General features: G+C 45.1%; 1 protein-coding gene across 1 annotated transcript; it reads right to left on the bottom strand.

The window, feature by feature from the left end:
• Positions 1–7,390: 7,390 nt before the first annotated feature.
• Positions 7,391–15,255, bottom strand: IRS2 (insulin receptor substrate 2). Its single transcript, XM_027675108.1, is given in 6 exon segments — positions 7,391–9,246; positions 9,248–9,324; positions 11,364–12,597; positions 12,599–13,315; positions 13,317–14,837; positions 14,839–15,255. Coding segments are annotated over 6 exon segments (3,759 nt in total). The 5' UTR covers positions 14,869–15,255; the 3' UTR covers positions 7,391–9,066.
• Between the last annotated feature and the right edge of the window lie 344 nt (positions 15,256–15,599).

Raw genomic sequence — 15,599 nt, 5'->3', positions numbered from 1 at the left:
TGAACTGATGAAACAACAGGCTTTTATGTATCAAATACAAACAAGGCTAATTCTTACCTAGCGGAATAAAATAAAGCGTATCTGATGCAAATAATATATTTTGAGACATACTGGAACATTTCTTTGACTACAGAATCAAAATTAAGATCTTAATCGGGTGCGCACACACACACACACAGAAAAACACAGCTATACTAACGAATGAGATAAAGTCACTTCACAGTCTAACAAAACAATGTGATTACATGGTAAAAAAAAATATTGCAAAGAAGAAATTTAATATAAAGTTTCGATAAAAAACTTCTTTGTCTACCTTTTTGCCATCTTCAGCAGAACTTAACAGAACTGTGCCTCCAGAGAAGAATGAAGAAGAGTCAGCTGCTCAGGTAGCCAAATACAAAACATAGGAAAATGCCTCAGGAAGACAAGCAAAAAAAATGAGTGCCTGATAAAAGAGGCACCTGACTAAAGACAGGATGTATACACTTCAGTCCACTCAGCGTGGAGAGTTTAAAGTTGTCTCCTACGCATCACTCCTCAACAGAGCCCAGTATTTCCCATGTACATGTTGTAAGTCCCAGCACCTTTTATTTTTTATTATGAAACCTTCATTCTGTTTCTCCTACGCCTTATTAAGGAAGCAGTGCAAGCTGCATTAATACTATTCTTTAGCAAAGTAGAGTAGAATACTTTAGCAAAGCAAGCAGAATACAAGCCTGAGTCTATGTGACACAAAATATCATGTAAATAACTCTCAGTATGTTTTTTTAGAACAGTATGGATGAAATGCTGTCATCTTGTAAAAGCGACAACAGCCAAACTATGAGAATAAAGAAAATTGAAAACATCTACTGAGGAGTGAGAGGAATAGAAAATGCTGCAGCATTTTCTCTTAATATAACAACATAGCATCCACGTGGCCAGTATGGCAAGTTAATGCTTGCCACATTCATGACAGATGAAGCAGACTCAACACTTAAGGAATTCCTTAATTTCAGACTCAGAAGACTCTCTAAATGACCTCTAACAATGACTCTATCAAAGAGCAGTCTGGTATACAAGCATCCTACATAGTTCATTCACAGCAGAGTCCTGCTCTCTCTGCATTCAGGTACAACAGTTTGACTATGTTCACTCAAGCTGCAAGATCTAAGCTATTGTTTACACTTCCTAGCACAGTCAAGTGTACATTTACTAAAATAGAAGTCCATCAATTTATATCCTGAGGGCTGAATCCTAGTTCTACTAAAAATCAATCCTATTTCACTACTATCAAGTTGTGACTTTTTCTTTTAAATAACAGGTGTACTATCTCATGTTACCATATCTTACAAACCTCTCAGTTTACTGTCCTTTGAATATTCAAACATGGGGGGGAGGGAAAAGAGGACACAGACTAGAAATCACTTACAGTGCTGAAATACATCAGTGCATTTGTATCTGGAAATCATCCTAATGGCTAACATTGAACAACCAAGTATCATCAATTTATTTATTTAGAACTCACACAATCTACCATTTATTTAAAAATACAGTGGTTAAAGTTAAAAGCTTATCCTCACAGAATTTTCATTTGGTATTTAAAGATTAAAACAGAACAGTATAAGAAGTCACCTTTCTGTAGATATAGAAAAGAAAGCAATACTATCCTAGCACTCATTAGAGTATGTTAAGTCTCTCTCTGGTATTTGTGAGAGTAACTGCTAGCCTACCGGGATTATAAAACAGTAAGTACTAACAGTTTTAAGTTTATGGCCAATTCTTTCAAGTATTGTGTGCCTCAGGATCATATATATATATATACACACACACACACATGTTTATTCCTAATGGTCCTCCACATAGTTCATTTTCTATAACTATTATTAAACTCACGAGCACTAATTCTGTAACTTCACCATTCAGGGAATTATGTAACCTTGCATGAAGTTATACAAGATTGATTCCAAATCCAAACATAAATGTTCAAAGTTCTATGCTAGATCAAAACTAATTAGCTGTAAATAATTTTATAATAAAGTGCCTCATTGTAGTTCACAAACAACTTTCATAGTAATCATCAACACAAATCTTTATTGTTTCTGCACAAGATTGTTACAGTGAAAGCATAACTTTTTGTTACGTTAAAGAGACAGTATTATTATAATTATATTTCATTAGTTTTGACAGAACTAATTGCTTGGGACTGAAACCTCTTGGAAAAGATGCAAGCCCACCCTCGTATAAATTTTTCCAAATTTTATGATGTAAAAATGAATGATGTTAGAACACAACTGAGTGCAACTGCCTTGCAGAAGAACTTGACCTCCACCTTTCAGTTCTGAATCTCATAATTCTGTCACAAAAAGTCTTTTTTAGATGTAAGTGAAAATTTTGGTTAGATACATCACCTAACTTTTGGTCTGCCCTTTAAAGTAAACTAAAAAGCACTTCCTGAAGCTTTTGAAAAGATCAGTATCAGAGAAACCAGTAAAAAGACTACAGAAGAAATTCACACCTGAACTTCTTAGTAATTGAAGCATGTGAGAGACCGCAGTAGTTGAAGCAGTCAACTCGGTGATGTAAAAGAGTTTTGTATTAACTAGAAAACTGATGAGGTTTGCATCCGCTTGTCAATTTTACCCTAATTCTTTTAAATAATGCTGAAATGTAACATTACCAGTTGTTGCAAATAAGTTTCTATAGCCTCAGTTATCTTCATCAGTGAAGTAAGACTAAGTCAAAACCATTACTGTTTTCTTGTTCTTGAACAATTATTCAACATCACTGCTTTCTATGTAAGAGTTAAGCCTAACTCTGCCCCAAAAGACTGTCAGATGTCTTGCTCACCAGAAGTCACAGATTGACTGAACAAAAGCCTAGATCCAAAGCGAAGAACAACAAAAAAAATCTTCCTAATTCTCATTCCATACATTAATTTGACAATGCTAATCAATTTAATGAGGTGTTAAACTGGACATTATGACTGCCTTAAACACTGGTTTTTAAATAATATACCGTCTCGGAGGAAACAATGCAAGAGGTAAATCTAAAACTGCTTTAGATTTTATTTCATTGACATGATTTTCCCACTGTTACTGGAATGATTTATTGATTTGTCTTTGACTGAAGAGAATCAAAGTCCTCTGCCTCACGTTCCACTTATAGTCGTGTTCTTAGTCTACTTTAAGTTATCTTTAAAACAGATCTGTAAATTGAAACTCAATGGAACAATAAGTTTCATACCTTACACTCATCATCACGGCACATATCAAACAAACTTTACTAGAGCATCACTTGGAAAAGCTTGGAAAACTCTCCACAGTGCTCTTCTGTTTCTAAGAAGCTTCTGCTGTTTCTGATTATCAGCAAGTTTGCTATTTTGGCATCACACTAAAGCCCCAGTGCCTCCATTTCTGACCCCTTCAACAAAAACAAGCTGCTCAACAATGTCTAATCCGTGCGTCATGTAATCCTGCTTAATACCCTACAAACTCTGGGTAATATTTGGGTAGTTTTTAAATTTAGCAAAGAACATCCTGGCCTAGTTCAAAGATACCCTTGCCTTGGGTAGTGTCCCCTAGAAACATCGCCCACACTAGTTTAAAGAAGAAAAGCAAACACACACATATGCATAACAGAAATGAACAAAAAATAAAGTAAGAGATCCTGGTCTAATGACATAATAAAAACATATCAAATTACAAATCAAATTATTGAAATGGGAATGCATTATGCAAGCACCAAACATGCCATTCAAACATGCCATTCAAACAATTAAAGAGACATTCTGTCATTCTAACACCGCTTATGGCCTCATTTGCCAGCGCAAGCACATCTAACTCCCTGCTTGCAGCGAGGGCAGACTATGCCGCAGAGGATAGTGGCAGAGCCAGCTAAATCACACCAGCCCAAGCCTTCCTCCTATCAACACTGAGCTATTAATATAAAGTCAGCTATCACTCTGCCAGAGAAGCAGAAAATCCCTTCTTTGAGACATTGCTTTTTGAAACATCATTATCTTAAAAGTGGCTCATACTAAAATAAAAACACTACCAAAGAGGTCTAATCTAAGTTCCATTATAATTTTTCAGCATACTGTCCTGACTGTCCTGCCTAAGATTTCTCAGCCTCTTGTCGAAGGGCAAATACGTTCCTATTTTGTTTAGGCTGTCAGGCAGACAGTCTCCAATCATTAGCCTCTTCTCAACAGTGATGCTGAGATAGATTACTACTGCATAGTGCTTGTAATGGCAGGTGCATGGCCCTGGGGCTGCCATCTGCCAGGAAGGAAGTGTTCTCCTCCAGGATGCTGAAGAGATTGACAAATAATGTAAACAAAACACTGAATCACTCCTAATCTATGCAATAAAGCTATTGCATTACTCTTCTGCAGTGTAGATGTTACCATCGGAGGTGGAGACTTAGGTTTGTGGCTTGGGTTGGTTTTTTCCTAGTTTTGTGATTGATTTACTGAGGTAAAAAACACACTCTAAAGTAACTTTTGTTTAATTGAGACAGGCAATTCTGGATTTGAAAAAAAACAACACCCTAGTATCAAAGATGTTTATTCTGGAAAGTATCTCCCCACTGTTAGCTCGTAACATATCTCTTTGTCCAGAGTGTATAGCCCTTTACTGAGAACAAGAACTGCGTTTTTTTGAATTACTATTTTTGATACACCTGTTCTGTTGTGCCTTTTGCAATTGGACACGTCTATCTCGTATTGGCCTTATTAGCCACCAGTGTGCTTGCAACAAATGTTAGATAAAGCCTTTCCCAAATCTTCGTTCGTGAAGCCTAGCCATGATGATGACGATGATGATAACGATGATGATTTTTGATACACCTACACACAATTTGGGGTCATTATCATTGATAAAAAATTCAGAACCTCTGTTTGAAAACTATTTGTTAAAGCAAAATTAGTAACAGAACTCCAAGTATTGTCTTTGGTCTTTTAAATCAATTTCTAAAGGCATTTTTTATCATCAGATTGAACAACTCTCCTGAACAGTCCTAGTTTAGTGGCTGATTTGTCACCTCAGCTACCAAGCACTAGTACAACTCCATAGAAATATTCAGGCACTTACCTATTCTTCAGGAAAGTTACTCATTACCATTTAACTGGCAATCCAGAGATTACAAACTACTGCTGTCTTTGAGTGATCCTCAAATGTTACTATATATGTTAGCACTTTAACACTCCATGAAATGTATTTTTAGGTGATCCTCTGTAAAAATCTCTGCATTGATTTCTCTGCGGCTTGGATGAAGCTTATAATACCTAAGTCTTAAAAGCTTGTTTTAACTATGAACACTTACAGCCCTGCAGCTGAGGAATTCATTCTGCCTATATTAGCGTGGAAGCTGCAAATACAATCTAAACCAGTAATCCTGGTTTCCTCCAAAGCTGACAGAGATGCAGGGGAAAAATCCATGCTGCTTTATAACTTGCATTTAAAAGACAGCAGGAGCAGTCACCTTTGCTGGCTCTGTTTACTGCTGCATGTTCTCCAGAGTGCCTGCCAGACTGACTAATCCAAGAAGTCAACATGCTGGATAGCTAAAGGCAGTTGACACAAACACAAGCGTAAAAAAAACAACAACAAACAACAACAAAACAGCACACACAAAAAAAAACCCACAAAAAAAGTTTTCCCTTGAAAAGTCTGCAGTAGGAAAGCCAGCCTTTTCAACAACCAGCAGCAAGGGGACTACTCAGCTGAACTTGGCTTTTCAAAGCTGCCACTCTTGACCCCCTACGTGCATACGCACAAAAACTTTAAAAATAACCATATGCCAGACAACAAACACACAAAGAAAACATATCTGAACTTTGGGGTCACTATACGGTCTTCTAAAAACTCAAGGAATACTACTGACTTCTATGCTTACACAGATCCCTTCAAGCAAACTTTTTACGAAACTAAAACAAAAACCGTTGTGAAACACTCATAATTACACATCCTAATTTATCAAATCAGTCAATATATTCACTTTAAATTGCTATTACACAGAGCAATTTACTGCACCAATCTAATGTTAAAACTTCCACAAAACTGCTGGACTATATCATGACTAACACAACTAACACAAAGAAAACAACATATGGACAAACAGTAGAAAAAGCATTCTATACTTCAACAAAATCAGAAGAAAAAAAGCCATAGGCTTATTACTTTAAAAAGAAATATATTAATACACATAGTATCTGTCCATTTTTAGATAAAAACTGATATAGACAGAAAATATCTGGATGTAACTATGTTGCCATTTAGCTACTGAATATGGAGGGAAGTTAGATTACATACACTAGCTAAATTTTTCAGTGGATGCTTGCTGTGTTTCAACTTATAAACCACTTCAGCATTCCAGTGTAGTTAACGCTGTTTAAAAATAACAGTAAATCAAGTCTGAAGAAACACGTTATTCTCTCCTTATTAATAAAACCCAAACATAAAGAACACCACCATATAAAACATGTCCTAATACTTTTTCTGTTCAAACACTCCTTTATTCTTATTACTTACAAACCAACACTAGTCTCTGTAGCTATCTTGAAAGAAATCAAGTAATCAGAAGCAATCATCAACCTAAAGCATTTCCTCTGCCTTAAGCAATGACTGTACTGGTTCAGTTTAGAACAAACCCACCATTCAACTTGGTCTATAACAGTTTATCTTAAATGACTCAAAGTAACCATGACATTCTTTCTATGAGCAGTATAGCTAAACATAATTTAAAGTATAAAGAGTAAAAGTCTAATAGATGTCACGCATTTTAATATTCTGTTTGTAAAAAGCTGACATCCCTATAATCAACATAATTTAAAATATCAAAGGCTTAATTTAATCTTAGATAATTTCAGTTTATATTTCATGTTTCACATGTGGCACTGCTAAGTTCAGACCTACGCATTCAGACCTGACCAAACGGTCAGCTGTAAAATGCTATCTGAAAGACAATAAGTGAATTTCGAGACGTTGGAAAAAACCCTCAAATTTTTAATTCTAACTGTAAGTTAAATAATCAAACTATCTAAGTTCTTAAAAGTAGTTCAGTTCTTTCTGTTGTTAGTTTTGATGTTTTCACAGAGCTTAACAGTAAGAGGAACTACTACAACTGATTTATTAAAAAAAAGACTTTAAAAATTGTATAATTTCTAACACAACATATATTTTAATGCTTTGAATAAGTAATTTTACAATTAATATTAGTTTTGTTAAAGAGACAATTAAACATTCTCATGTTGCTCTGAGAACCAAAACTTTATGGCAGCTGGCATATGAAGAGGAAGGAAAAAAACAACTTAGTAATATAATTCATTGTGCAAAGTAAACCCAAAGAAAAGGGAAACAAAGGTTATTTCTTTAACAATCTAAAATGCCATTAGAAAGACACGAGAAGAGATTTCTTAAGATAGGCTTTTATTATTTAGGTGCAACCATAAATCCCTCACAAAACTGAAAGCTAATTGACAAGGCAGGAGTGGGGGTCATGATTATCAAAAATCACCTTATTACGATCTTAAGTAGATGCATTACAGATGATGACTTTTTTAAACAAATCAAGACAAAATAAACTAACACGGGAGGAGAAGAACCTTCAGCTTTTTTTGCACCATTACACATAGTATCTGTCCATTTTTAGAAAACTAGACCAACTACAAGTTAAAGGTACAGAGCACTCTGTGAATGGAAAAGAAAACACAATTAAAGACTAACCACCCAATTCTGGTGGTTTCAATTAAGCAAAATTCCCTATTATACATTCACTAAATTTAATGGGAATCTTAAGAATTTCAGGAATACACACAAACGGTAAAATCCCCATTAAGACAGAGACAAAACTACCATTTGACTTCAAGAGAACTAAGATCCACTATAAAAAGTCACATCATTATTGGGTATAATCTCTCATAAATATACTGGAATAAATAATTCGCACTATATGAAAAAAAAACAGTGTAAACATCTCCATAAATAATTAAATCCATACACGGTTCATATGTTTTTAAGCAAAAAAGCAGTCATAATTTAAAAACAAAGGCTAATTATTAGCAAGTAACAAGCTTTAACCAACCAGTAACAGTATTATTTTATTTACATATCAGACGAAGGCAATTGTTTCTCCAACTATTAAATATTTTCACATTTTCAGAACACAGTAAAACTAAATGAATCTATCATTTTAAGCAACCTTTTAACTCTTCTGTTTTGACATCAGCTGTGGATGCACTCCTTGCTTCTATCACAACAGGATAATATGGAGAGAGATTTCCAAAAGCACAGCACTCCCTGCAGCAGAGGCAAGTTACAGATAGTAGAGACAAGCTACACGTGAAAGCCAGCCACCTTCAAATGATACAAACAGTTTCCCTCAAAACATTTATCCAGATGAAAATGCAAGTACTGCTACAAACCTTAAGGAAGAATCCAAACTGGTTTTTTACATGTATTTTAAACAAATCAAATGTTAATTTACTAAGAAGGTAATTACAAGGGGCTTGTCCGTATAGTCTGTATCTCAGCCTCCTGTTCTAAGTATTAAATATATGTGGATTCTCCATTGTTTTAAAATTACTAGGAACCACACTTGGTTTTTGAAGAAGTAAAGCTTCTCACTTTTCTAATGTAGTTAAAAACAAAATTTGAAAACAGTGCAAACAACTAAACAAACAACACTGATTATATAAGCTCTCTCCTGTACAAACCACTTTTACAGAATTAGATTTTCTCAAATTTGCCTGTATTACTAATGTTAAAATAACCCTGTTTACATGCAAAATACTGTTTTCTTTAAACTGCATGTGTTTCTCTATAAAACGTGAAATTCTTAGTAGTCTCCCAAATCAAAATGTTTGAAATTCAAATACATTAGTACAATACTGGTTGACCTTTCTAAATGGTAGCAGAAGTCCTTCTGTAAACAAACTTGGTGTGAAATCCCAACGAAAACCGAAAGGGAAACTAGGAAATTTGCAAAAATGTATGCTTTGATTCAACTTAAACCGATCAAGTCCTTTGTGATGTACTTCTCCTTCCCCATGGTACCACTTTCCCAGCTTGACTGCCAAAAGTGCAATTAACCTGATGCCTCAATTTTGGTACCCAACCCTGTACACCATTGGCTGAGGATGCTGGTGGTGTGAGGTTCTTCCTTACCACCTTTGGCCTCACTCTGGTTACATCCATTTACCCCTGTACCCCTGAGTGCACCCCACAGGCTGGCACCCCTCTCAGGGAAGCGAGGTGCTGGAGAATCTCCGCCCACCTCCTACAGAGCTGGTCAATCCCAACGAGCCTCCCCGCACCACTTCTCCACGTGACCTGCATTTAGAAGCTTACGGGAAAGAGGAAAAACAAACACGCATGCAGATTAAATATTAAAATAAGGCAAGCCTATAACCATCCTTGGACAAACACACGCAGCAGCACTGAGCCCTCTCCGCTGTACGCCGAGTACCACATTAACACGGCTGCGTTATCCTTTTGTTTACGGGATGGGAAGGACAGCGGTCGTTCCCCCCTCCTTATCTGACCGACGGCCTCTCCCATTCCCGTGTGCCGCCGGGATGCCGGCCGCGCTCCCGCGCCGGGTTTTCCCGGTAACCGGTGCCCGCCCTCCCCCGCCCTCCTCCTCCCGCCTTAGGGTTAGCAGTTTGGGGAACGCTGTGGAAATAGCTCTTTCCCAACACCGGGCTTGGTTTGCAGTTGGGGCTGTAGGTGGCTCAAGAAAAGCTCCTCGTTTTTGTAAAAAATCCGTCTGCAAAGCAAAGGGGCGTGATCGTCTGCTGGCGCCCGGCAACGCCATCCCAAGGCCGGGCAAGGAGAGCGGGGGCTGCAGCATCCACACCGGGCTCAGGCAAGCCACAGGGATCCTGAAAACGACCCCAGCAAAACTAAAAGCAAGAAACAAATAAGGCTCTGCCCTCAACCCTTCCAGTCATTCAGAATAAGCCTTCATCCTTTCAAACTCTGACATTGCATTCAACAATCCTCTCGTCTTAATTAGGTTCAAAGCTTGCTCTGCAAACGGTGGATCTCATCTTTTCCATCTTCCTGTACTTCCTATCAAAAGAGAAAATATTTTCTTCTTCAAAATCAACTAGCTACTAAGAAAACACAAGGAAAAAAAAACTGCAAGTGGCTTTTACAAGCTGTTGCTGTTCACTTGTTATTGATGCCTCTATAGCACCGTGAATACAGAAGCAATACCTATCCCCCCCTCCAAGCAACTACTTTTTCATATGTCATTTCACCCAGCTAGACCCATAAACATGTATTACAGCTATATATGCACAGAGCTTTAAGCTACCACATCTTGCATAAATTCAAGAGCCAAGGGAATCCTAATGGTGTCTTATCATTAACTTTTTCTCCTTGACAGATTGGCTATTTTGTGCCCTCCTCAACCAGCCCCCGGTTGTGTACAAACCCTCACTCACTGAGGGGAAGGGGGTTGCTATTTTGGGGAGAAGGGAGGGTACCTGTTTCTTTGATTTATTTTTTCTTTCAACAGCATAACCAGCACCCCAATAAAGGAAAAGCTACATACTTAAAACCTAAATTCTCTCTCACACAAAGTTTCAGATTTCTTCAATTTGCTTTTATCTTTGAACACCAAACATTTGCAATCCATATAGAAGCAAGCCAACCAACTGGTCATCCATGCTGGGACTGAGCCGTCAGCTGGAACATAATTACACACCACCCTTAAGTGCAATGTGTGATACAACGTGTAACAGTTTAAGCATATAGTGACTTTTGGAAAGAATTATTACATTTTTTAAATTCACATTCCATGCTTACTATGATTTACTGTTAAACTTTTGCAAGAGAGAAGGTATTTCAAAACCATGATATTAAATTTATCTTTCTCATTTTGATATTACAGACATTCTCAGCTAGAGAGCCAAGGACTGTTTTTGTAATCTGATGTCCTCAGTCAGACAATCCTGTTTTTAAGTCAATCATTTTACATTTTTAAGTAGTATTCAGAAGCTGCATTAACATGAACTATTTTGGTCACATTTTCCAAACACTTTCCAAAATTTTATGTAAGAAAACTGAAGGACAGCCCAAATATAGTAACTGTGTAAACATCAGCTTCTATTGGGATACCCAGAAGTATACACTCATAATAATGGCACAGTAGAACTGAAACATGAAGAAATATCACAAAATTAAACCTTTTTTCTCATACAAAGAGCCACCAAATTCCTCCAAAACTGCTTATTACAGGATGTGTAAAAGGGGGATAAGAGTGATTTTTAAGGAAGCAAGGAGGGATAGTGCTCTACACGACAAACACATAACACTGTGATGGCAAACAGCAGGCACAAATACACGTAGCAAGCACTGTCAGACGTAGCTACTCACCTTTCACAGCACTTGCTTCTTTCAGGTTGTGAGACAGAAAGTCTATGCTGGCATAGGCGCTCATCTCTACTCCACTGATGCCCCCATTCAGGAGATGCCTGGCTTTCAACCTGGATTTGTCACAGTTTGCCAGGGACCCATCCACTACGTCAATGGCAATGTAGTTGAGGCCATTCTGGAAGCCAGCTGAGGTCTCGCGGCACATGGGACTGCTACCCTGCTCCTCCTCCAGGCCTTCGCTTTTCCTGAGGGACACATTCTCCACCGAGGCCGAGTTGTGTCGTTTGGGGTTGTGTGCGAAGGAAGGGGACACTGGGGTCACAGTGGTGGTGGAGGAAAAAGTTTCTGAGCTGTGCCTCCTCCGCCCCTGAGGATCTGCCCGGATGACTTTGGCCCCCCGGTTTGGGTCTGGGGGAGGGCTTGAGAGAATGAAAGCCTCCACCCCAGAGAGGGTGAGCCTCTTCACCCCAGCTGTGGGGCTGGTGACCCGGGCACTTTCTGGCTTCTGAACAATGGGTTGGGGTGGGGTGGTGGCCATGCCAAAGGTCATTTCAGTGTAATCCCCACCATCTGACGGGCTGGATGAACAAGCCACCCCCACAGCCGCCTTCAGGTAGCGTCCATTGGGCTGGCTGGTGCTGGAAGAAGAGCTCGGTGAGAGAGCTTCCAGGGAGCCCACTGAGACCGTGCCTGACTGGGAGGGTGACTGTGACCCAAAGTCCATGTTCATGTAGTCAGAAAGCGGGGAGCGCCTCTGCCCTGTTCCTGAGCCCAGGGAGGAGGCCGGGCTGTCAGCAGGCAGCGAGGGGGGAGAATAGACAGCAGCATCCCCAAAGTCAATGTTGATGTATTCGCCAGGGCTCTTGGGCTCAAGCGGCAGAGGGTGCTCATTCATGCTGGGCAGCACCGTCCGCAAGGTCTCCAAAGAGAGGCGGCTGGGCCGGGCTGCCGGCTGGCACCGCTGGCTCAGGAAGCTCTCAGTCCGGCTGTGCCGCAGGGGTGAAGGCACCATGTGGCTGGAGGGGGAGAAGGTGCCGGCAGGCGACTGGCCCACTCCACACACCGCCTCCTCCGGGATCATCCTCCCCGGGGAGTTCATGAAGACATACTGGTCGCTGTCCTTCGCCAATCCCTGGCTCTTATAGGAGCGGGGTAAGGAACTGTATGAATAGCAGCTGGGCTTTGAGGGCTCACTGGACCCATGCCCTGACGGGGCGAAAAAGAAGTCTGGGGGGGGTAAGGGAGGGAACCTGGGGCCCATGCTGGGGGTCCCGAGGGGACATATTGATATAGTCACCGTTACTCAGTCTTCCATCTGAGCTCTCCACAGATAGCTTGGAGCCACACCACATCCGCATGTACCCACTATCATCCGGGGAGCTTTCCCCAGGTGAGCTGGTCTTGTAGCTGCTCCCGTTCCCGGGGGACCCACTCCCTACCCCTGCCCGGGGCTGCAGGATCTGCTTGGGGGCGGACACACTGGTGGGGCTCATGGGCATGTAATCATCGCCGCCCCGGCTTCCCTGCCCTAAGGCTGCGGCCACACCAGGGGTCATGGGCATGTAGCCGTCATCATCTCCCCCACCACCACCCGCTGCCGGTGGCCCCAGATTGGTGCTGCTGCTGCCGGAGCTGCGGTGGGAGCCGATCTCGATGTCCCCATAGTCCTCGGGGTACGGGGTGTAGGTCACTTTGGGGGAAGCCCCGGCTTGGCAGGAGGGGAAGAGGCGGCCGGCGCTGCCGGCGAAGGTGGCGCGCATCAGCGTGTACTCGTCGAGGGAGGCGGAGGAGACCTGAGGCGGGGCGGGTCGCTGCCGGCACGGCGTGGTCAGGGAATAGGTCCGCTTTCGATGGCACCTGTCGCCGGCGGCGTCGGGGCAGGGCCGGTAGCAGAGGCGGCCGCTCGGGGGCCGCTCCATCGCCATGTAGCCGTAGAGATCGGTGCCGCCCCCCCGGGTCCCGCACCGGGGGGGTATCGGCCATCGACTCAGGGGTGTTGCTGCGGTTGCTGGCGGTGGAGGAGGAGGAGAAGGGCCGCAGGTCGCCGCCCGGGCTGGAGCCGTACTCATCGAAGGACATGAAGCCGGCGTCGCTGGGGGAACCGGAGACGGAGGCGCTGCCGCTGGACGGGCGCTGCGGGTGATGCGGGTGGGCAGTCTCGGAGCCGAGGCCGCTGCTGGAGGAGAGGCTGATGGGGCTGGTGGCGGAAGGGGGCGACTGGGAGGCGGGCATGGACATGGAGCGGCTGCTCTGTAGCCCGCCGCCGGCGAGCACCGGCAGCAGCTTCCCCGCCTGCCGGCCTCCGCCGCTGCTGAGCGTGTGCGAGCGGCTCAGGGGGGTCCGCACGGGGCCCGGGCTCATGGGGCTGCCGGCCGCCGAGCCCACTCGGCAGCCGTCACCCTCGCTGGCCGTCCTCACCCGGCAGGGCGTGCACTTGGTGCCGGCGCCGGCGGCGAGGCTGTCGGTGCGAGAGCGGCGGAGGAGGCCGGTCTGGCTGGGAGGCAGGTTGACCAGGTGGTGGTGCCGGCGACCGGGCACGGTGATGGGGTGGGTGGCGGAGGTGCCGCTGCCGCCGGGCCCGCCGGCCCCCCCGGAGGAAGAGGAGGAGGAGGACTGGCTCTTGCTTCGAGGCCGGAACTCGGACAGCTCCTTCAGCGCCTTCATGGCCTCGAGGATGGTCTCGTGGATGTTCTGGGCCACCACCGAGTCGTCCGCCTGCATCCAGAGCTCGCCGGGGCCGGTGGCGGCCGAGCGCCCCACCTCGATGAAGAAGAAGCTGTCGGAGTGGCCGCAGCGGCGGATGTTCATCAGCTGCAGCGTGACCGAGGGCAGCTCGCAGTTGAGACGCACGAACCCAATGGTGCGGGCCGAGAGGCAGAGCCGGTGGACACCGGTGAGGTTTTTACTCTGCCCCAAGCCCTTGGGCTTCAGCGTCACCTGCCAGACCTCCCGGTAGGCAGCAGTGGCAGGCGCGATCAGCCCGTAGTTGAGGTCTTCACCGGCGGCGGCCAGGGAGGCGGCGGCCGCGCCGCAGGAGGCGGAGAAGGGGGAGGCGAGGTGGCGGTGGGGAGACCCCTGGCAGGCCGCCTTGCCCTCGTTGAGCAGATCGGTGAGAGCCCGGTACCAGCCCTCCTGCTCCTGCTCGTTCTCGGCAGCCACGGCGAAGTACTCGTCCTTGGTGTAGAGGGCGATGAGGTACTTGTGCTTGGCGTCCGCCCGCTTGTTGATGTTGAGGCAGGAGTCCAGGGCGATCACCCGCTTGGGCGCCCCGGACTTGTTCCTCCATTTCTTCTCGCTCTCGTAGTACTCCAGCCGGGCGCCCCCCGCCTCCTCCCCGCCGCCGCCCGGGCCGCGCAGCACGAAGAAGCGCTTGTGGCCGTGCTTCTGCTTGCGCAGGTACCCGCACTTCCTCACGCCCTGGTTGTTGTTGTTGTTGTTGTTCAGGTTGGGGCCGGGCAGGGAGCTGAGGGGGGGGCAGCAGCCCTAGCACGGCGGGGCTCGCCATCCCCAGCCCTGCGGCGGGAGCACCGCCCGGCTCCTCTCGCTGCTGCCGCCGACGCCGAGCGGAACCGAGAACCGAGTGCCGCGGCGAAAAAAAAGAAGAAAAAGAAAAAATAAAGTAAGAATTGAGAGAAGCAGGTAAAATAAAGTTATTCCTCCGTAGAAGAACGCGGCTGCCCGAAGCCGCAGCGGAGTCCTCGCTGTCGCCTCTAGGCAGCGGGTGCTGCCGGCGGCCGCCTGGCGTCCTCCCCGGCTCGGGTACCGGCGGCGCCGCTGCCGCTCCCGGTCCGCCGCTGCTGCCGCTGGTGCTGCCGGCGCCGGCGGGAGTTTCGCCGTAAGTAACACATCGCGCTCCGAGTGCCCCAACTAAAGAGCAAAACAACACGTGACCGCCGCCTCACCGACCGCTCACACACCGAGACGGGGCGGGGCAACGGCGCCGCCGGCACCGCCCCGCATTGGCCGCCGTGCCGCAAGAGGGACGGCTCCGCCCGCCAATGGGACTGCAGGGCGGGCTCTCGGGTGCGGGACGGTGCAACGCCATTGGTCGGTGGCAGCCTCGCCCCCCCCATTCCCTGCCCGCCCCCCCGCGCTCCCGCCCACACCCCGGCCCTCCTCCGGCCAGCGGGTCCCGTCTCCCGCGCCTCTGCCGCCGGTACCCTCCGCGCACAGAGCGGGGAGCGTGCCGGGGGCGCGGGCACTGCGGGGAGACCCGGTACACCCGGCAAAGCCCGG

The sequence above is a fragment of the Neopelma chrysocephalum genome, unplaced genomic scaffold (assembly GCF_003984885.1).
Source record: "Neopelma chrysocephalum unplaced genomic scaffold, ASM398488v2 Primary Assembly neopelma1_25, whole genome shotgun sequence".
Lineage (NCBI taxonomy): Eukaryota > Metazoa > Chordata > Aves > Passeriformes > Pipridae > Neopelma > Neopelma chrysocephalum.
This window is presented reverse-complemented; position numbering and strand designations above follow the sequence as displayed.